We start from the raw sequence: 23791 nt of genomic DNA on the forward strand, positions 1-23791 counted from the left end.
CAGTGCTACCATAGGTCAAAGGCATTGTTAGAATATATTTAATTAAAAAAAAAAGCATTTGAGACAATTATACAAATAGAGACAGTAATCATTTACACCCATCATTTAATTGTAAATTTAAGAGAAAATCTAACATATTTCAGTATTGGCTTTTGTGAAATTTTTAATTCAAAGATGTTCCCATTTGACTAAGGAGAATGAATTGAAGATGGTTGTCTGATGAACCGTTGCCATCTGTCTGGCCATGAAGGTTTCATGGCATTCCATGAAGTAACCACTTGGTGTTCTTCAAATGAAGAGATGATAAGGATATCCAAGTAATCACCCTAATTTAATATTTATATTATGGGCGTAGTCCCAGTAGGAACAGGTGAGTGAAAATAGATGATATAAATCAAAGAAGGGGAATGTTCTTTACCCTCAGTATTTCTTTAAAAGGGAAAGAATGGGAAAAAAAGGAAGAGATAAAGCTTATTTCAAAGCAAAATTTTCCAGGGCAAACTGAGTGTTTATAAAATTGAGAACAGTCTAGAGACCTTAGACTAGTCTTGTCTGAAATGAGGACTGAATTTCTGAAGACAAGATACAAACAGCACAGACATACTATCTGTTGAAAACACTATACTGAAGCTATACAATTGAATAATAATAAAAATTATTCTTTATATATAAAACATTTCCCAGATACCAAAAGGTCAAATAAAAATCCCTCCCCACCTGCTGTGTTCTTAGGTATACCATATACTTATTTGAGACAGATTTCTTAGCACTTGATCTTAGGTTCACAGGGTGGGAATCAGAGATCATCCCACCCCCACCACACACACATTAATGATTTGTTATTCCTATAGCACCATATGGCAAGATAAGTGTATGGTAGTGGCTGCAAGGATTGAATGTATTCTGGTGGAGATCTGGTTATTGGCAGCCTCAACTTTGGGCACCAGGACCCTTGTAAAATTGTAGTTATTAACTTCACAACTCCGGGAGTATTCTGAAGTCTGTATGGCCCTTTTACTCTTTTTGGTCAACATGTTATATAACTACTGTGTGAAGGGCCAAGAGCAGTGGATTTCTATGCCTCCTCTATTGTTACTTAGAAATGATATGAGTCACTGGATGTGTGATAAATTAACCTAATTCACAGCAAGGTAGATACTGCAGTAGAGTCTGAAAGAGAGTGTTTAATATACAAAGGAAGAGAGAAACCAGATGCTAACTCTCTAACATAACTTCTATTCTACCTTAGTAATATCATTGGTCAACAACAGCATTCCACAATAGCTACCAGTAATTTAAAATATTTTGTTATATAAAAAAGACATACCAGAAAAAATGACTCAAAGCAAAAATATAATGGGTGATATTCAGTCCACTTGATGATGTATATGTTGCTTACTTAATTACAAATATCAGTTCCCACAATAAAGATAAGGGATGTGAAGCAAATTCAAAGGTATGGAGTAGAAATTCCCACACCCTAGTAAGTACGTGAGCTTGAGGAACAAAGCAATGATGGCTCAGGTATTTGCCAGATCATGTTTATGTAGAAAGTCTCAGCATTTTCTGCAAGGGACACTTGTCAGCTGGTAACCTAAGATGTGCCCATTGAGCTTAGACACTTTGCAGGAGTTATTCCTGTTTTAAAGGAAACAAAGGCCATGGTAACTACCGAAATACCTATTTCTGTGGATGATTTTGTCTTGAGTATTCAGAAAATACTGATAACTGTAAAGGTTCCATAACATGGCCATTGAATTTGCCTGATAATTGCTATTTTCAGAATGTGGAGAAAAGGTTTGTACCAAAATCATTTGATATGCAGTCTTTATTAAAGTAAGATGTTATATTGGGATTTAATTTATACTGATCTTACTGCAGTTTTGTTTGTTGGTTGGTTTTTGGGTTTTGTACAATAACTTTACTTCCTCAGATTACCTGTTCTCCTAGTTTGATGAATGGAATCTCTGGATGAATGATACTTAACATTTTATAGTCAAAAGAAATAAGGAAAGAAAGAAAAAACAAAAAAGCAAAAACAAACAAAAATAAATAAAAACAAAAAACCAAACAATCCCACAAAGTTGACTTTAACACACCAGTGTGTCCTCACTTATTTGACACTTAATGGTAAATAACAACAAAATGGCCCAGTAGATGCTCAACTTTCAGGATTTTATAGACCTACAAAAACCATCTAAGATTTTCATAAATAGAAAATATTTTCAAGTGAAACTAAGTTGAGCAAGAATATATTAAAAATTTACAATGTTTGAAAATGCTAACAATCTTGCTGCTCTACTCAAAGCAAGCAAACTCTAATAGTTACAAATGATCCCATACAACCTTTGTCAGATACAACCTAGGTTTTCATCACTGCGTTTTCAACATCCAAGACCTCAATTTCCTATTAAACTCTTTTGATCAGTTTCTTAATGCTCTTTCTATTCCCTAGATAGTATTCTATCTGATATCAATGAGTGTTCACGTATAAAAATTTGCAATATATTTAACACAAACTTACCTCAAGAAAGAATTGCATGTTTTCTCTGCTTGAGACAGAAACCAATGAAATTTTAAACAAGCTTTCCCAAAACTACAGTAAAAGCAATCTTTTATGTACTTTCAAATACTGTGCCTTTTTATTTTAAACAATGTAAACATAACAACACCACCAATAATTGGATAAAGACTGGGTATGTGAACACTAGTTTCCTTGAATGCCCCATGAAAATAAGGGAAAATAAAACAGACACATCTTCAGGAGAGGTTTTCAGTTCACCTTAGCAGTGGTAAAAATATTGCTTTATTCCAAATGAACATACAACACAATTTGTTGTTTGGGGGCATTGCTTGTGAACTGAATAGTCTGGTATTTGTGGTTTTCAACAATTTATTCCTTCCACATTAACTACAGAAGCCAATGCCTCTGTCTACACAGAGCAGACTTGCTGTAAATTAGCAATGAGGATGACAAGAAATAAAATAGTCAACTGTCAAATTGATGATTGGCTTGTGTCAGTAATTTAAGTAAATGACTCAAACTAAACACATCCTCCATTAATTTGCTTTGTGATGCTGATATCAATAACCCAAAGACTGTCCTTTTCAATAGTATTCACATCAGAAAATGGTCTAGACATTGTCAAGAGTTTTATAAGACCCTGCCATGCAAGTTACCTTGGATCAAGAACTCGCTAACCAAATTTATATTTAATGGAAAATTTAAAGTGAAAAGATCTTAAAGGGGAAATCTCTTCTGAATATTAGTTTCCCTGATGTTTCAGAACAAATTTTAGCAAGCTTTAATACACACACACATGCACACACATACATACACATACGTACAAGGGACACATGTGCAACTAGCATATGTGCTTATGTGAGTAAGCCCACAACACTTGCACCCTCACACATGTGCACACAGGCATACACACACACACACACACACACACACACACACACACACACACACACGCCCTTTCAGAGCTTCTAAACACTCCCCAAGAACAACATTTCTATTAGCATGATTTTAGTAACACGACGATGTCATTTTGTCTCTTTTCCTATAAGTTCACACCTCCCTCTGAGGTTCTGTGCTTTCAAATTACAGAGAAAGACGGCGCATGAGAAGAGCTAAGTTTGCCCAGATTATTTCTATTTTCTGTCTTCCTTCCTATTAATATTTTCCTGCCATTCTTTGAAAATCAAATACAAAGCACTACATTCCTCGACATGACATAACCTGTAGAGAGAGCATTGATGAATAGAAATTTAGGGGTTGGAAGTGAAGAGCCAAATGGCCAGGGCTATCTGCTCAACTGGCACATCTGCCCTTGGAATAAACTTCATCCCTTTGAAGCTAGGAGAACACCAGTTTCTTTTCCATATGGACACTGGCATTATGGGACCAAAGGTTGGAAATGGCCAAATCTTCCAAGAGCTAAAGAGGACAATGTAAGAACTAACTGAAATTGGATTCAGAATTCTCCCCTAAAGCTTTAGTAGTAAGCTTTATCCCTCCTGAAATGCTTCTTTCCCTTTAAAAAAATATTTTGTTAAAAAACACTATGATATGAGGGCGGCAGACTATTTGGTTTCTTCTAAGTAGATGCTCTTAAATTAATGCATATAAATAATTTGTATTTAATTTCCTCTCCTTCCTGTTGAGCAAAGCATAGAATGCACAGATTCCTACATTTCGAGTCACTTGGTTAGCACAGAGTCTCTTTGTATTTCATTTCTTAAGACAAATTGTGCCTCTCGTTCTGATTTGGCCGTGGGACTCAGGGGGAGAAAGGCTGTGTTTTCACTCGCACTGTCCTCAGTTTCCATGCTGGCCAGTTCGAAGTCTTCTGACCGTCTGGCGTCAGTCAGAATCCGGATCTGTTCCTGCACAGTCTCTAGTAATATTTTCACTTCCTGTTGTTCTTCTAGAAGACAATCACTGACTGGAATACTCGCGTTGACAATGTCAGCGGAGTAGGAGTTTTTGCACCATTTAATGCTTTTGACGTCAGAAATCCCTGGCATTTGCATGCAGGTTTCTTCTAGACCCATCGACGGGATGATGGGCACAGAATTGGCCCTTGGGGATAAATAACCCACCAGGTCCTTTTGATCCAAGCTATTAAAATAGGGGCTTGTCTCTCTTGAAGGCAGTTGCATATTTATTGATGCATTTTGTTGGGTTCTTAAGCCATTGGACACATACCTGGAAAAAAAAGGGAACAGAATCTTATTGCTGCTCCCACTGTGCCTCTGAGAACCATACCATCCAAAAATCATTTTCCACATGCACCATCTCACTGACTCCTCACAGCAACCCCATTAGACGGATACTACGCTCCCACGGACAGCAACTTGAAATTCAGGTCAGTGAAGTGACTTGCTCAAGGTCACACAGAAAAATAAGGGACAGACTGAGACTCGAACCCAGATCTTCTTACTTTAAGTCCAGGGGTCTTTCAACACACCACAGCTGTATAGGCAGGTGGGATATAGTCTTCCTGACCTCTATCCTAGAATACAAAGTAAATGGGTATTGAGCATGTCAGTGTGAGCCTTTTCCATCGTGACAAACAGGACACGACCATGGCATCACTTCACGCATAGCTTAGCCACCCTCTCAGCCCGCAGTCTGTCTCATAGAATCGTGTGGTCACCATCATCAGGGGTCACTAGGAAGCTCAGTTTTGCCCATCAAGGTATTGTAGTCATCAAAGGTTCTGCTTTACACTGGACTGTGAACCTGATGGCTGTTGGCAATGTGCTCTGTAGGAATTGCCTTGCTGTCCCATTGCTGAACCGCAGGACCAACACTGGCACATCCAATTCCTCGGCCTGCCTAGTGGGAACATGGAGCATCCTCCCAACCCAGTAGTATGTTCAGTGTCCTAACAGTGAAAGAGGGTACTGGTGTATGGCCATGGCTTATCACAAACAGCAGTGTGCAAATCCGTGTAACTTAAGGATTCCAGGATCTGAGTTTTGAACTGCTTGGGGCTCCTGACTTTCTTCCTTTTATCTTTCCAGTGCCAGGAAGGAAATGTGTATCAGACATCATGAAAAGGACTTTGGGAGCCCTATATGGTAGATTTTATTCTACTTCTAGTAAGTTATTCCTAAATACTAAATCTTAACATCTAAGCATATGCTAAACAACAAATTTCCATGGACTATATTTAATTTTCTTGGCTTATATTATAATGTAAATAATTGTTTCTATACATGTAAAAAATAGTTGCAATGAAATGTACTGAATAGCTACAAAGAAATCTCTACTGTGAGGTCACAGCGGGAGCAGTTTCACCAGAATTAGTAAAGATGGGTGGGTAGTAGCCATGTCTTTTCTCAGTCTATCTACAAAGAGTTGGTCATCAATAATTCCTGATTTAATGAACACATAATGAATGAATATATCTCCAAGGAAAGGAGTCTTTTATAGGGCATTAACTAATATCAGTCATAACAGCTAACATTTACATGGTGACTTGAAAAATGACTCTCACATCCAATTACATCATGTAAAACACTATTTTAGTTTATTATTCTTATGTGATAAATGAGTAGATAATTCCAAAGGGCATTCATATGCCCTGTCCCAACCTGCACCTTTATATGAGTGACAGAAGAAAAATTCTGTAGTTGTCCTCCTATCTCTATGAAATTGTCACCATAAAAATCAGAACCAGCTAATGAAAGGATATCCTAAGGTAAACTGGACTATAACATCTTTTGGGGTGCTTAATTTTATATAGACATGCATAAGAAAACTCCTTGTGGGAGTTTGTGCCTTGTATGAAAGAAAATCAGATTCTAAAGGTCTAATCCATGAGACAATCTCAATAAAAGAAAGGAGCAAGTCTCTGGCCCATTTTTTTAGTTAATGGTACCATACTTCCAGAATGTATAAATGTACATAAAATATGCCTTTCATATATTTACATATAAAAGAGAGCTAAGAACTCTGGCTGGAATAATATTATATCTGCATCAATGTCATCAGGGTAGATCTATAGGTAGAATCTAATAAGGAGTAATGTGATGATGATACCAGCAGAGTCTTACAGAAGTGTAAATTCTATCTGTAAAATGTTAAATACCTTAGACAATATTTGTAACTAACTGCCACAGTGACTCACCAATGTGACATGATCAGTCAACAAAGTCAATTAGTGCCAAACTTCAAATATCCACCTATTCAACCTTATTCTGAATTAAGGACTTAGATGGGAGTGAGGAATTGAAGTTAACTACCCTGTGTCATTTTCAGAACCAGCTACTGGACACAGACATGGCAGTAAGGGAAATCTAAACTCTTGCTATCGCATGAAGGTGGGATTTAAAGAATGACAGTTTTCCAAGGTTGATTTAATTCTGAATACAGCATGGTTGCAATCACCAATGTCATTATATGATTTGGATTCTCAGATAATGGTAGTCTTGTTTGAATTATCCAAATGCTTAAAACACATAAGGGCCTGGTGATAGAAATCAGTGGAAGTCCAATCTTTGTGAGATACAGTACTGCATTCAACACCACAACAAAATGTATATATATATATATATATATATATATATATATATATATATATATATAAAATCTCTCATACTACTTGGGTACGTGGGGGTGGTGGTGCTGTAGGATTTAACTGAAATAACTTGTGCCATGTTTTTGTGCTATATTCTTATACCAGTGGCACAAGATGACCCTCAGTTCCTTCCTGGGGTTGCCCTGAGGGGTCTCAGCTATGTTATTTCAGTAAATGCTTAAATTGAATCTCAATTTCTAGATGGAATTATAACAAAGAAGCTATCCAGACAGCATTCTGCTTCCCTGGAATTCCAACAACTCTTTAATAGCTTGATAGTAAAATCATTCACTGACTGCTAATATTAGTTTGGACTGCACTCCTTGTCACCCCTCCGCAAAAAAATCTGAAGCCACAATTAAGTTTTTCCCTTTTGGTCATGTGAGTGAAGATGCGTTTGTTAGTGTCTGTTTAACTTGTTGTGAGCCATGGGTCAGGCCACAGACTTTGTTTTTCTAGTTGACTCTTTTGTTATTGTTATTTTAGTTTTTGTTTGTTTGTTTGTTTGTTTGTTTGTTTGAGATGGGTTTTCTTTGTGTAGCCTTTGCTGTCCTGGAATTCCATTTGTAGACCCAGCTAGCCTTGAACTAAGAGATATACCTGCTTCTGTCTCCTGAGTACTGGGATTAAAAGCATATACGACTACCTGTTTAGTTGACTCTTAGGAAGCAATTGAGGTATGTAGTGGTCCGAAGGACTACCCATCCCTACAGCTAGCTATTCCATCTTATATCATCAGCCATTGGGGTGTTTTCCATGCATCCATTTCCTTCTGTGTAGTTGATTTGGTCAGAAAGCAAAGACACAATTTCACTTTTTCTCATGGGACACCATGAGGAATTCATAGTGCCACTCTGAAATGGCTATTTCAACTTTCCTATTCTCCCTACATTCTCCAATAATGACTTCAAAGGATGTCAAAAGTAAGGAGAACCCAGCTCCTAGCTGAGGTTGGAACAAAGTATGATTTGGATCATGGCTACTTTGAGGATGTTAATCTGACTACTCTGAATCTATTTTTTTTATTTGCCTGTAATCTCTAATCAATCAATGTAATTGGTTTACCATACTTTAGACATTATTACCTGGGCTGGCTTCAGTCAGAGAAAAGGATGCTCAGTTTGCATCTACACCATTCTAAGAGCTGCTGTGCTAGAACAGGCAATGGGTTCAAGCTGGGCACATATTCCAACCCAAGAGAGAAGCCACATACATGAGGCCTATTTAGCAGACAACAACCACATGCTTGGTAAACAGGACCAGATGGCTGATGGCTCTTGCAAATTCATTTACTCCCCTTTCAGGCTTAGGGCAGATTTGAAGAATGTTAGCCGGGAAATTCTATTACCAACCCCATTTCCAGTCCCAGGAGAGAGTCAGTCCCCCAGGAGTGGAAAATAGCTGTTTTTAAGAACTGACAGTGAGATTATGCCCTAAGACTTACTGTGCTGAAGCCAGAGTGACTTATTGAGTCAACACTTAGCAACACTGGGTGCAGATGACACAGAGAAAAGGCATGTGGCCAGCCAGTTACAGAGATTACTGCCAAGCTAGTAGTGACTGAGCCAACACAAAGTTACAGCCATGTGGGCCCAAAAGGGAAAAGACAAGGCAGAAAATGAAAACCGTGACCTCTGCAAGGTCTGTGAATTTGTGATTCAAGCTGCAACCTGCCTGAGGTTCTGAGCATCCTTACATCAGGAATATGGTGGGTGAGAGCCAGGGTAGTGGCCAAGAGGAAAAAAATATTACAGTACAATATCACAGGTAAGGCCAAGCAAAATGCCAGCCACTTCTTCACTTTCATTACACACTTTGGATTACTTAGCTGTCCTATCTCTTTGCATCCTATCTCCTAGGAATCATTCTTTATAAAGAAACCCATGTGCAACTTAATCAGACAGGACTACAGTTCATCTATTCCATGTCTAGGAGAGAAGAGAAATGTAAAGGTTATGAGCTCGACATGCTACCTGCTATGCTGTGTGGATGGAAACGAGCAATCTGAAACAATCACCTTGGAAAAAAAAAAAAAAAAAGCCTGCACAGAAACCCAGCCTGGCTCTTTCAGAAAGTCAACTTCTAGATACAACTAGAACCTGATTCTGCAAAGACCTATAGTAAATCTAGATTCTTGAAGTTAATGATAGCATTATGAGAATCACTATGGTAAGTACTGTTTCTGTGAATACGGAAAAAAAAAAAAACTTAAGTTTCTTAGTACTTTCTTTTTTTATCTGACGAAATTGTCTTAGGTCACATGAAGCTTAGGCTCAGATGACAAAGTTTTCTGAAGTTGACACAAGTTGTAAGGGACAGAGATCAAACTTTAATTCTAAGTTACCCCATGTATACGTGGGTGAGTTACACCAAGAGCATAGTTGTGACTAGATCCATCTTGCAATCCACTCTCTATGCCTTGAGCTCTGTGTGTGTTGGTGCCTCCTGGAGGGCAATACATAGGGTGTCCAACATTCCTGATGCCTCCATATCTCATACCTCCCTAGCATGAATAATAAAGACATCTGAGTTCTGAAATTTTCTCTGTGACTTTCTGCTTTTATTATTAACCTAACCCCCCAGATTCAAGGATACTGGGTAGAAGTAGATACCTCATTTGAAGGGTATTTTTTAGGGTTTTGTCCATACTACTGATCAGAGAGTTAAATTTCTAACTTACTGATAAAAGGATATTTTAGTATTTCTAAGCTTCCCAGAAAACTGCTTCTTCATCCACATCTTTTAAAAAAAATGAAACAAAAAAAAACAGGTGTATACTAACTTAGTGTCAGACTTCTAATAGTCTCCCATGTAAGTAAGTCCCTTGCTGTAAGACTTACCCTTGGCAAGGTATCGTATCCTGGTCTGGAATTCTTGATTCTTCAAGTTGTTGATATGCTGGTCCTACAATACCACCCAGTCGACTTCGGGGTGAGGGTGGTGCCCTTCTGAAAGTATTCCTATGCAACATCCCATTCCTTTGTCCTGGGCTGCAGCAAGAAGAAATACTTCTGCTAAGATGGTAAAAACAAAACAAAACAAAACTAACAAACCAAAGAGATAATAAAAACTTCTAAGAAATGTTCAAATGTCTCAACATTCAATTGATACCACACATCCTGAAAGTTTCTCTGCTATCAGTGTCAAATATGTACTCAGATAAAATTAGATGCTGAATTCATTTATTGTTGGAGGTGGTGAGAGACAATTCCTTATGTTCCTGGCCTTCTAGCTAACACAGAAGTTGGTTTAAGGAAGTCTTATGATCCCTAATCCCCTCCACCCTAGCCACAGTAGCTGTCTTTCTAATTGGCATAAAAATGCCCTCATTAGGCAGTGATAAGAGCCAAGTGTAGGAAGCCCAGAGGGGATTTATGGGGAAATTTCCATTTCTTAGTGATAGGATAAACAGACCTTACTTTAATTGGCATTCTTCCTTTCATATATGTGTTAAATTCTCAGTTTACTGTCCCAGATTTTCATCAGTCTCAAGAAACTAGTTTTACATTTGAGTTTGCTTTTTGAAAGGGCCTGATTCAATTTTATTGGGTATATGCATCCAAACATCTCAAATAGCTGAATATTTATAGAGACCATCAACTACAAAAGGCATAAGTAACCTATATCCCAGACCTTAACAAAGTAAGCCCTTCTGTACAGGCTATTTTAAAGGAACTAGCTTCTATGAAGATAAATCACCAAGTTGACTGGAATATTCCTTATCAACTCCCTTCCCCACCCTACTGAGTTTACTGTGTTCAAAACTAAATGTCCCCTTGCATGTCAGGTTATGTGGTACAAATGGTTTTTACATGAGCATATAGTGAGCTAAAACTCTTATGCTGCACTTACACTGTTTAAAAATACCACTGTAATTATATAGGCCAGGATGAAAGTACTCAGACCGCAAAAGTGCACCCATAGGAGACAGCCTCCTAACACAATCTAAACCACATTACTGTACTATTTGGGATTTGTCACCATTTTCATCAATATTACCATCTTGTTCCAAGATTATCAATATAAAACATACTTAATAAAATTACTGTGTTGCTCTGGCTAACTTGAAATTGGCCTTGAATTCACAGAGATCCACCTGTGTCTATGTCCTGATTGTTGGAATTAAAAGCATGACTTGCCCCACATGGAATATATTTGCAAATATTTTAACTGGGAGCTTGAGAAAATACAACTTGATTGTTAACATACATTTTACTAGTTCTGTTAAGGTGGCTGGTGGACACTAACTTCTCTATTTTGTGCAGACACCAAATCATGTCATGTTATTTTAGTTGTTAGTTATGTATCTGTTGTAGAGTTCCCAAAATATTTAACAATGTGATCATTGTATTCAATATCTAAGCAAACATCTGTATCAGAGGCTCTGTTTCCTTCCTACCCTCATCTATCTAAACTCAGAAAATGGAATCTAGGGTTAAAGGACTTTGGCACTACAGTAAGCTGCTCATGTCTCTCTGCTATCAGAAGCATAATGACAGTTGTGCTGGAGTCCTGAAGGAAATAAAATCCACTTTAATGTGGACCAATTGAGATTCTAAGAGGGAGAGTTAGTGGTCATTAGTTGGGAGGAATCAAGGTGAAGCTATACAAGACAGTGATGCACTTCAGGCCACTAACAAAATAGGAAGCCATTGCTATAAAGGAGAGGGAACATTTTTCAGAATAGAGACAGTGTTGGAAGGACCAAGTCAGGAATCAGACTCTGTAATCCCAGAAGACTAGAGTGGGACAGAAGTGAGGCAGGGGATGGAATGACTATGATCTCCTTGTTCCAGCCCTTTTATCCCAGTACCACACTCTAATTTGTCAGAAGCCAAAGGACAGGGGAGTCTGAATCTGACCTGGTGCATAAGGGTTTGCATAGAAAGTGACTTGAGTGTGGTCGGGGGATGGAAGTGTGAGCAGCACCTTCCTCATGAGTTTTGGTGGATTACAGGTAACAGAGAGGAAGTATTCAAGGACACTAAATGTTTGGTGTGAGGTGAACAGGTGAGGTGCACAAAACCATGTCTTCTTGCGCCATAACTGGTAGTACAAATGTTCCTCTGACACTGGGTGCCCTGGGCATCTGTCTCTATTGATAACCTATATTGATGCCATTGTAAGCAAGTTAGATTGCTAAAATATAATGCAACAAAAAATGACATGCCTCAACAGATTTTTTCAACAGGTAGGTTTTCTACTAAATGTTAGAAATAACGGTTTTATATTAATAGCTTTGTTTCATATTTTCAGGGAGTCATATTTTCAGTGCACAACAAGAAATTAATTATTCATAGCTTGCTGAACTGTCAAAACAAGGTCTACCAGTATGAAGTAGTGGCCCATCTTCAAAAGCAGTTGTAGACCTATTGATCAATCAGCAATTCAAGCCTTCTAACCCAGGGGCATTCAGGAAGTTATGAAGCAGGTGGAAAGAAATATAAATCAGTAAAGAGGTTATCAATCATGAAACTGTTTAGTCTATTGCATGTTTTACAGAACAAAAGCCATGATATATTAAACTGTAATTTCAAGTTCTAAAAGTACTTTATAAATCAACCCTTGACAATCTTTCAGCACATAGTCATCAGATACTGCAATGTCATTGAATCAAAGATAAACAAACAAACAACAACAACAACAAAACAACCTGGAAGTTCCTTTAAAGACACCATCATTTAATCTTGGATTTCTAGAAACCAAGATCAAAGTCAAGGGTGGGAGATGGACCAAAAATGTACCTAGGTACAGTAGTACTGTAGTTCCAACATGGCAGAAGCCACCACTTAAAAATTACAAATTCAAAATAATTTTGCCATAATATACTACAGAGTAATATTATACTATTTTATATGACAGAGTAGATAACTATAGTAACATGTTTCAGAATAAACTGGGGAAAATACTGTTTTGGAAATATTTTTTTTTGCCCTTTAAAAGGCTAACAATTTGGGACTTAACTTCTGTAATAAATGCAGCTTCCATAGGTCAACTGAAAGTAAAAGACTGTTTCCATGGGAATTCTGTAAACGCACACTAGGACATACCGCAGACTTGCCGAGAGTAACTAACACATCTACCCAGGTTCCAAGCTAGTTCACTGGTAGCTGAAGATACTGAAACTATTTTCTTTGTTAAATCCTTGGTACCCTAAAAATCTATCTACTGCAAAGGTCTGAGAATAAACATCATTATCAGCTTCTGAGGTGTAGTGTGCTCACTGTTAGAGTAACTGAAAATCTCATAGCAAGCACAGTCAGGAAAGCAGAGACTTTGGGGGAGGAAAAGAGGAGATCAGATTATTTATTGTGTGTTTCTGTCTTGCTAGAGTAGAAGGTGTTGAAGATAAAGGAATACATGTCAGTAACATTTTTTACTGAAAACATTTTTTTGTCTATAACATTCTATTGCTAATAACAATTGATGCAGCTTTAAAAACTTTAACTCATATGTATGTGGTTTTAAAAGATTAAACTTATATGTATAATATTATTAGATTAAATTTTGAAAGATTAAATTCAGATAGATAGAGTCTTATATATTTCATAGAGTCTTATATAGCTGCTTAGAGTCTTATATTTTCATAAATTCTAAGAATACCTTGGGATCTAGTATCAGAAAAATATTATGACCACAAGTGGGAAAAAATGAATTTGAAATTAAAGCTTGAAATGGTATAGAAATTCCTTCCAAAAAAATCTCAGTTTTAAACCTCATGCAAAAGATAGATAGATAGATAGATAGATAGATAGATAGATAGATAGATAGATAGCTTTAAAAATATAAAAATATTTATTACTGAGAAAAGGAATGTTTAGTTTTTGAACACTTTTAAAGATAAAAGGTATTAACTTTCATACACACAAGCATACTGTCTACTGTAGCATTCGTTCTAAATTCATTCTTTTGTTGGGACTATATATGACTATGACTGGTTTTTAAAATTAGATTCCTCATGCACAAAACACAAAATGTGGATGGGAAGATGCCAGAGAATGCGCCCAGCTTTAAAGTTTCCTGTGGCACATCCAATCACTTTGTAGCTGCCCTTTGCCTCCAAAGAAATAGTTTCTGTAACCAGCTCATACACTCTCTCTCTCTCTCTCTCTCTCTCTCTCTCTCTCTCTCTCTCTCTCTCNACACAGAGAGAGAGAGAGAGAGAGAGAGAGAGAGAGAGAGAGAGAGAGAGAGAGATACCACCTCTATAACAACATATATCTTACAGACCTAAAGAGAATACTCTCCAGGATTTGCCTCTGAAACTTTTGTGAGCTGTGTTTGGTACACCGCTGCCTGGAGGAGAGTTGGGTGTTAGCTTTACAACCAGTGATCAGGCAGGCTAGGAAACAAGATCACACTTTTAATAGTGTTTCAAAGTCCAGTCACTTCAGTATCTCATCTGTGCCTGAAGCTCTGATGATGCAGTTCCTTCATTTCTTCTGTAGGGAGAATGAGGCTACTGAGGGAAACCATGGGGGTGGGGAGGTTCAGGTCCTGGTTGTGGGATGCCTGAACATCACCTCCATGGAGATCTATAGTTATAGACCTCAGAACAGTCACCTCTAGTGGACTCTAAGTTCAGTTGCCATTCTCTGGCCATGTGTTTATTTCTAATGTGAACTCACCCACTCCCATCGCAATTAGCTAGCCATACCTGTGGTGCTTGATAGGCTGGCTTCCTCGGTCAGGAGAAGTGACTTCTGGGAACGACTGGGGAGCGGAAAAACTTGACTCCATTATTTTCTCCAGCGCAGTCACAGGATGCCTATCCGCCTTTGAATACTGTAGAAAATCGCATGAAAAGCTGTGAGCTGTGGGTACTTTATGAGAGGGAAGCTGGCCATATAAGAACTAGGCATTGAAAAGTTCTAGAAGAATGATAGAAAAGTGTATGTATATCATCTCCCCCTTCTTGAAAATAGATATTGAGACAAGGGCACACATATTTTAACCCAAGAACCCATCCTTAATTAATTGGTAGTAGCTGCTTAGAGTCTTATATTTTCATAAATTCTAAGAATACCTTGGGAGCTAGAATCAGAAAAATATTATGACCACAAGTGGGAAAAAATGAATTTGAAATTAAAGCTTGAAATGGTATAGAAATTCTTCCAAAAAAAAATCTCAGTTTTAGACCACATGCAAAAGTAAATAATATAGAATTTGGAATTAGCTGAAGGTGAGAAGCAAGAAGAATGCAAACATTAAAGAAAAGAACCATGAATTTATTTTCTCTATTTATTTTGATAAATGAGGGCTGACCCTGGGAACTCTCTCAAGCTTGCTCTGTACTATCTATCCCCTCAGTCCTAGAACATGACATAAAAATAAACTCACTCTGTTTGCTGAAAGTAAGGGATTATGGATGCTTGTTAAGTTTTGACACTGATGAATACACATGTGTATGACCAGGATATAAGAAACATATCGAAACCAAAAAAGAAAATAAATGAAAGAAAATATTATTAATGCAGCAGAACTTAGTGAACCAACTTTATTTAAAAAATGAAAAAGAAAAGTACATTGAATAGGGAAATTTCTGCGACAAATGTGAAACCCTCAATGCTGAGGGGAACTGAATTGCTAGACTTAAACATTAAAAGAGAAATTCCCAATACAGCAATACATCCAACCTTCTGCTGTCTAAGGAAACATATTGACAAACAGTGGAGGAAAGACCATGAGATAGATGTGGTGTATGCTTCTAACCCAGTCTGTGGCAAGTTGAGGCAGGGGCCTGATGAGTTTTAGGTCATCTTAAGCTGCCTAGCAAGATGTAGTGGCAAAAACAAAACAAACAATAACATAAAAACATGCAAGATGGATAAAGACATTACTTGAAAATTATAGGGCTAAAATGTATAACAGTAGTAATATCAAGTAAACTACAATTTGGTACTTCAACACAAAATTACTTTTAAAGATGGATATTTCATATAAAAGAAAACTCAAAATAATAAATATTTATGTTTTTTTCTTCTTAAAAATAGCTTCTAATGAACACAGTGCAGCAAATAGCACAGCATAAAATCTTGGAGGAGTTTAGGTTTGTTGACAGCTTTCATTACATGATCAGCATATACATGTAGCATTGAGTCTGAGGGAAAAGCATAGGACCCAGCAAGAGGTAGTGGGATAGCTGTTATTCATGAAAATAAAGTAAATTTGCTTTCTACTTTTGCTTTAAAAACAAAAGCCTACTTAAATGACTCCAGGTAAACAAAGTCCCAAACATATGAGCGAAATGGACTAGGCTAATTTTTAAAATGCTTTCTTAATAAACCATGGAATAATAAATATTTTGTTGACTTAATTCTGACAGCAAATTAAAGAAGAGCATACTAAACATATTCTGTAAATTATGGTAATATATGTAGCAGTGAGCATGATTATGTGTAATGATAAATATATAAGAGCAATGCACCTTTCAGATTTGGATGAATGAACTCTCTGAAGGAGTTTGATATTAATTCGTGCCTAGCCTTAAGTGACAGAAAAACTTTTCACTAGGACACTACATTCAGAAATTAAAGCAGGAATAGGCTTTTATTTAATAAATACAACCAATTACTGTTAAGTTAAAAAAATAATTTTTAAGAAAAAAGGCCTAAGCATAAACCTGAGAAAATACTTGCTAGCCCCATCTAGAAATGCATAATATTTAAAAACTGCCTAGAACCCAAATTTTAAAAATTATGGAAGTTAAAGTATGATTGTTCCCCTAACTTGTAATAGATTTAGAATGTAAAATAAGAGATTTATTTCAGAGGGGCATCTTGAGGCAAACATCAGCCAACTGTTCCTGAGGAATCTTAATTTTCTAGAGAAATTATTGTAAGTCAGCCACTCATTCCATTTTATAAAACCCATGTATTTCCAAGAGAAGGTCTTGAGCCATTAGCTTATTCTGTGTGAATCCTGAAATGAACACTCTGTCCAGGATTGAAATACACCTATTAACATTCTTGCTTATGGCTAGTATTTATACTACATGTTTTCTAAATCTTTTTAAGTGTTTAGGGTATTGTTATATTATAGTTTTATTCATTCATTCCATTTGGTACAATAAGTACAAATAGGTACACATCTTTCCCAAGTGATATTTTTAAAATGTTTTTCTCTCTTAGTAATTTGTGTTAAACCTGCAAAGCCAGCACTCCTTTGATGAAACAGATGGTGGAGACAGGAGCATCTCAGCAAATACTAGCTGGCTAGCCTCATGTAGACAGTAGAAACCAACAAAAGGGAGACTCTATCTCAAGACAAGATAAAAGGCAAGGAACAATACCTAAAGTTATTTTCCATCCTCTACACATAATCTATGCCATGGACAGAAAAACTAGTATATACTTCATACATCACACACAAATATAAAACAGAATGGAATATTTAGTCTGGGTGTCATGGCACATGCCTTTAATCCCAGCACTCAGGAAACAGAACCAGGAGGATCTCTGAGTCTGGATCAGCATGGCTTACACCCTGAGTGACTCAGTCTCAGAAAGAAATGACCTATATATTTGTCCATCTATTCTTCAATCTTTTATTGCCAATTTATTTTTCTTTTTTTAAAAAAGCCATAAGTTATACTGTAAGGAAAGGAGAAAATAACAGGATCATTTAAAGAGAAAAGTTAAGAAAGAAAAGTGATGTTATATGTTTGTATAGTTAAGAATAAAGCATGGAAATCTAACAGTGGATGAATCTCTTGGAAGAAAAAACATAGAAAGATGGATGGTGCACTGGCAAGTTTTATGTCAACTTGACACAAGCTAGAGTCATCTAGGAAGAGACAACCTCAATTAAGAAAATGCCTCCTCAAATATTGGCCTGTTCAGGAACCCTGTGCTGCATTTTCTTGAGTGATGATTGATGTGGGAGAGCCTAGCACAGTGTGGACAATGCCATTCTTGGGCTGGTGTTCTTGAACTGTATAAGAAAGCAGACTGAGAAAGCCATGAGGAGCAAGATAATAAGCAGTGTTTCTCAATGGCCTCTGCATCAGTATCTTCCTGCAGGTCTCTGTACTTTTTGAGTTTCTGTCCTGATTGCCTTTGATAATCAGCTGTAATATAGACATGTGAAATAATCTTTTGCCCCAACAAGTAGTTTTTGGTCATGGTGTTTATCATAGCAATAGAAACCCTAATTAATACATTAAATTTAATGTTGGGATTCAAAATCTGTATTAGTCTAGCCATGATTTTCAAGGAAAAGGGGTTTCTTAGTCACTGCTCTATTTTTGGTGCCAGACACCATGACCAAGGAAACTTATGAAAGAAAGTATTTAATTGAGGGCTTGAGCAGCAGCTGAGAGTGCTCCATCCTGATCCATAGACAGAGAGAGAGAGAGAGACAGAGAAAAAGACAGAGAGAGACAGAGAGAATTGGGGCTGGCTTGGTGTTTTGAAACCACAAAGCTTATCCTCAGTGACACACTTCCTTCAATAAGGCTAGACCAACACCAATAAGGCCATACCTCCCAATCCCTCTAATTCTTTCATATAGCACAATACCCAGGTTACTAAGTACCCAAATGTAAGAGCCATAGTGGCCATTATTATTCAAACCACCACAGGGGACTATATTTGGCAAACTGCAGCTAATAACCATTATATCACCTTGTGATTTATTATTATTCAGTAAATTCTGACATTGTGTAAAGAAACATGCATGTACAACTATAGCCTTATAATAAGTTATAAGAAAATAACAACAAAAATAAAAGAGAGACCCAGTCTCTCTGCACTGGTGAGCATAGAAAAAACAGAGAGATCCTCTGAGTAATTCAGTGTCTCCAAATTTCATAACTTAATAAAAATAAACAACTTCTTCAAACATAAAAACTATCAAAATTGGCAGAAGAAAATATGTAACTGTAAAAGCCATAGAACTGTTAAAGATAGAGAGAGCTATATAAATATCATTAATAACATTTAAGTGTCTGAAGGTCTCAAGGAGCAATGCTGACTCTAATAAATAAATTAGATTTGTCTTACAAGTCTGACAACATACACCTGTGGGTGTTGGAGATGGGGCAGAAATATTGTTTTAAGCAATTTTGGAAATAAGTAAGTCTTAAAAGTTAAGGTGAGAACTGCACATAAGTACTGTACAGATACAGTGTTAATTTCTTATTTTACTGATGTGTTTCTTGTGGAAGAAAAATTAAGTACATGGGTGGGAGGTATTGAAGCCAGGTGTTTTTCCTAGCCCAGTGTGTGGGCGATGGATGAGGGGCCATGATTGATAGGTACTAAGGGAGATATCAATGTCAACTAATGTTTAGCCAAGTATAGGTACAGATGGTTACATTAAAAAATTATAGCTGTGTGTTGATCTATGATCGGTTTGCCAAGAAGCCTATAAGCAAAGATATTTCGTTGCCAAAAAATACTCATAGCTCACAGAACTTGATTTGAACAGCATCTGCAATCAAAGAGATATCAGGAAAAAAGTGTGATTCGATGATTGGGCCAGATTATCCAGAGAATCAACTTGAAATATCCTGTAGTGTTCAAGACAAACACTTCAAGAGCTGCTCAGTTGATATTTACTATCCAAATGGCATGGGCAACTGAACTCTTAGTATAACAACCCAATCACAAAATAAAATCATATTGAAATGGACAATTAAAAACTGTATTTGGTTAAAACAGACCATTAAACAAACAAAAATCCCATCTCCTCACTTGAACTTACAAGGCAAGTGGCGTCCAGACTGGCAACTAGGTCTTTATTTTATGCCCACCTCCTTTATTTTGGGATAAGCTGCTTATCTTGGCACATGTTAATTACTGGAGGAGTGTTTGATTGACTTCGTCTTCCTCAAAGGCTAAAGGCACAGGGATAAATCACTTTCCTAATCCTGTAGTCACCATGGACTCCACAAATAGTAGAATCTAAGGGACAGATCCCTTCTCCCGCACATGTGGGTCTTTAGCCATGAGGGTGAGGCTGTACCCTGAACCCCAGGCAATCCCCACAAGCACTGGCAGTTACAACAGCAATGAGACTTCTCTGCCTCACCTGGCAGGACCACACAACAGTCTGACAAATCTAAAGATTACATTAGAACCAGGACTGGTTGCTCATGCTCTTGCCCTGCCACTCTTTCATATTTAGTTTGAGCTCATGCCTGTACCTTCACAGCAGATATGTGATAACTAGCTTCATTCATTTATTCCCTTTATTTTGCCAATATAGCTACATTTAATAAGTCACCCATCTTTTTAATTAGCATATTGAATAAGGAAGCCAAACCGAGATTATTGGATTTTGGAGCACAGAAAATTCCCCTAAAATATCTGGTTATAACATTTAACTCTTTATATTATAATGCCAAATATAAAGGAGGCATCTATGAGTTGGTATAGAGATTATAGAATACATAAATGAGCAGATGAGAAGAAACTAATCACTGGCCAGAATAAGCAAATGACTCACACAGGCTTCGTATAATCAGGAAAAAATATTCCTTATTCTTTATATATAAGCTACATATGACTGCTTCTTTTGAAAGAGTACTCTGAGCAGAGGATGAGAAGAAACAAGTATCTGAACAATAAGAAAACTTGAAAAATACAACATCAGAAACAGAGCACTGTAACATTGATCACTCATCACACAGACAGTGGGATTCCTGATGTGATTAAAAAAACAAACAAACAAAAACCAGTGCTTCTTCTGCATAGACAACAAACTATAACACCACTACAGGTAAACATCAAAGAATCCTATAAAACACTAGACTAGTTCTACTCAGAACTACCCAGATCAACAGAGACATGCCAGTGCTTATAATCTGACAAGACTAAGGGGAAGCTAAAGACATATGACAAGTATAAAGCAAGGCTGTTTCTGGTTGAAGCTACAAAAGTACAAACAATCCAGCAAATAAATCAATAAATAGTGAGGTAAGAATCTCATATGTCAGCTAGTAGTGGTATTCAGGTATAAATACAATTTATTAATAATTTATTAGTATTGACTTTAATTTTTTACAACTGTGCCATTCCAGTAAACACTGCTAAATCATTATTTTCTATTATGAAAAACTAAGTATAGAATATATGAAAAATCTATTAGTAATATCTTCTAAATATTTCTCTAGATCAAAACCTATTCTCTCTTGAGAGTATACCTAAAATAAAATAAAATAAAATGAAAAAAAAACCCATAAAACACTATGAGCACATACCAAGAATCTAGAGATTAAAGAAAGAATTCAGTCTCTACTTTGCTTTCTAGGTATCTCAGCTGAGGGCTCTTAAAATTTGTATCACTGTCTGCCTAATGCTTCACCTGTATCAAGCCTTCCTCTGGTAAATCAGCCTAACTGCCCTGTTCAGAACCTTTCTGCATTTATGACAGGCCTATACTAACAGCATTTATTGTAATTTCTCTTAATGTTCTTGGGAGAAGCTAAGACCTGCATATTGGGTGGGTTTAACTATCATATATGAGTTCAATGTTGTTTCAGTGCTCTAGTCAGCAGCCTGTCTGGACCTCTCTGTGAGTATCCTCTAGGATGCCAGAAAAGTTCAGCAGTAGACCCCATGTACTTTCTTTAACTCAGATCCTGATGATCTTGTGTTTATGTTTTATTATAAACTCATTTTGAAGAAGACACGGAATATCACAGAATAAGGAGATTCAGATTCTACTCACTGCATCGCAGCAGAAACCTGAATGATTTCTTGTTCAACACAATGTAGACATTTGAGGGAAGCCCTCCTCCTAATCACCCTCCTGTGTGGAAGTGCTCCCTGGGAGCACTGGAGGCCATCCATTGCCATCTGCCCCCTTGCTGCCTTGTCATAACAAACTGCTGGTGGTGTGTTGGAATCAATATGCCTGTCAAATTAAGCAGGCTGGTATAGGCAGTAGAGCAATGACATTGTTGTTCTCAGGCCTGGTGCATGCAAACAGTGGGAGTCAGGAGGTTAAATGAAAGCAAGCCTTCTGTTGGAAAGCATTGTTGACAGAGTTGATAGTCACCTGTTCTGGAACCTCAGGCGATAAAGGCAGGAGGAAGGATGTTTGAAAACAGTTCTAAATGCATGTCTTTCTACACTGTTCCAAACTCATACATGAATGTGTCAAAACTTCATTACCAGCACAACTGAAGAGACGAGAGCCAGAAAACTCAAAGGTTAATGCTATATTTTCAAGAGTGTTTTTTTTAAGTGTAAGTAATTAAAAGGACCTTGCCCAATGTTGCTTTGAGAATTTTTGTGCTTGTGTACATTAATAGCAAGAACTCTTAAGATCTTTCTCAAGATTCCCTAAAGCAACATGTTATAAGTCCAGCCTTCTTGTAGACACAATGGACAGCAAGCTCCCTTTCTTTCTCCCTCCCCAGCCAGGTCCTTCCTTAGTTTGGATGTTGAATACAAGCTACAGCTTTGTCTTGTAGAGAACTGTTTTTGTCTAAGCAGTGATGCCCTAGCCAGCCCGCTAGAGGCTCTCACAACACCCCTCTCCACTGACTGTAGGTATCAACTCACATTAGATCCTACATCTGAGGGTTATTTACCAAATAGGCGTCACCTGTGGCAATAAGTAAATACCCTTTCAGGGACATTTCATTCACTGTGAGAATTTTGAATTATTATGGCAATTTATCAAGTGTCGGCTGTTCACCTGATATTTAGTAATTATTCAATATGTATGTGAAGGTAAAGATGAATATGTGAATGAACAAGTTAGTGCTTGATATGTTGACCAACAATTCAGGTTTACAGAACTACTCAAAAGAAAGCAAGGCTTTAAAGAGATGATTCCTGGCTTAAACCTACAAAGCATGTCAATGGCTTCTACATACTCTCACCACTCAACTCAAACATTGCTACTATGGATCAGGGTTCAGACCTCCCTATACAATCATTCAGAATCTTTTCTTCATATTTTAAAGTATTCTATAATATTATATATTATATAATAAGATATTCTTATTATAGAATATTATATCTATGTCAATTTATAGTATAAGATATGCTTGCCTATTGTCTGAGAAACGAGGCTCTATACAGAGAGAAGTGAGCATGGTGAAAATACATTTAACCCCACTGTGCTGCCCAGTGGTTGAAAGCATCTCAGCAAATATCAAGTTTCCAGTTCACCCTCTAATCAAGCCCTATTCATCTACCCTAAGAGGACTAACTCCTGTATACCTCCTGTCATGCTCCTTTTCCTTCCCCTGTAATGTTACATATACTATCCAAGATTATTCCTGCATGATGCAGGAGGGGATACTTTTCTTTGGACACCATTAAGAGTAGACTCCATGCTACATTTAGTCAACTAAAGTTTTCTATGTTGGACTTAGGCCCTATTGCCCAGCTGCTATATTAATAAATCTCTTGACCGAAGGATGATTCAACTTCAATCTCTTTATCACTATTCCTCTTTCCTCTCCATGTCCAAATCTAATATATACCTGTTATACTAGCCTGTGAACATTCTGAGGACACTGACCTTACGTATTAATACACACATACATGCACACACACACACACACTATAAGTTTTATTTTTTAATGAATATACTCCTACCAACTGTTAAATATTGTTCTCCCTTCTCCCTGGAGCTGTTGGCCACTGACCCACAAGGACAAAGGGAGAAGGGTCAATGAACAGAGTTTCAGGAGGTCTAAGAGTACAAATGGAAATGGCTACATTCCAGGATCAGCT

General features: G+C 37.2%; 1 protein-coding gene across 5 annotated transcripts in view; it reads right to left on the reverse strand.

Annotated features, from left to right (window-relative positions):
* Positions 1–634: 634 nt before the first annotated feature.
* Positions 635–23791, reverse strand: part of Nrg3 (neuregulin 3) — a 1097250-nt gene continuing 1074093 nt past the window's right edge. The window contains exons 7-10 of one of the 5 annotated variants that reach the window (XM_021181241.2): positions 14752–14879; positions 9935–10084; positions 4950–5021; positions 635–4714 (exon numbers count right to left, since the gene is read on the reverse strand). In XM_021181241.2, coding sequence (XP_021036900.1) covers positions 4207–4714; positions 4950–5021; positions 9935–10084; positions 14752–14879 — 858 coding nt within the window. In that variant the 3' untranslated portion in view covers positions 635–4206. Of the gene's footprint in view, positions 4715–4949; positions 5022–9934; positions 10109–14751; positions 14880–23791 lie in introns of all 5 variants that reach the window. The other 4 variants (XM_029468885.1, XM_029468883.1, XM_021181244.2 and 1 more) reach the window with 4 other exon arrangements.

This window comes from Mus caroli, chromosome 14 (assembly GCF_900094665.2).
Source record: "Mus caroli chromosome 14, CAROLI_EIJ_v1.1, whole genome shotgun sequence".
In the NCBI taxonomy this organism is placed as follows: domain Eukaryota; kingdom Metazoa; phylum Chordata; class Mammalia; order Rodentia; family Muridae; genus Mus; species Mus caroli.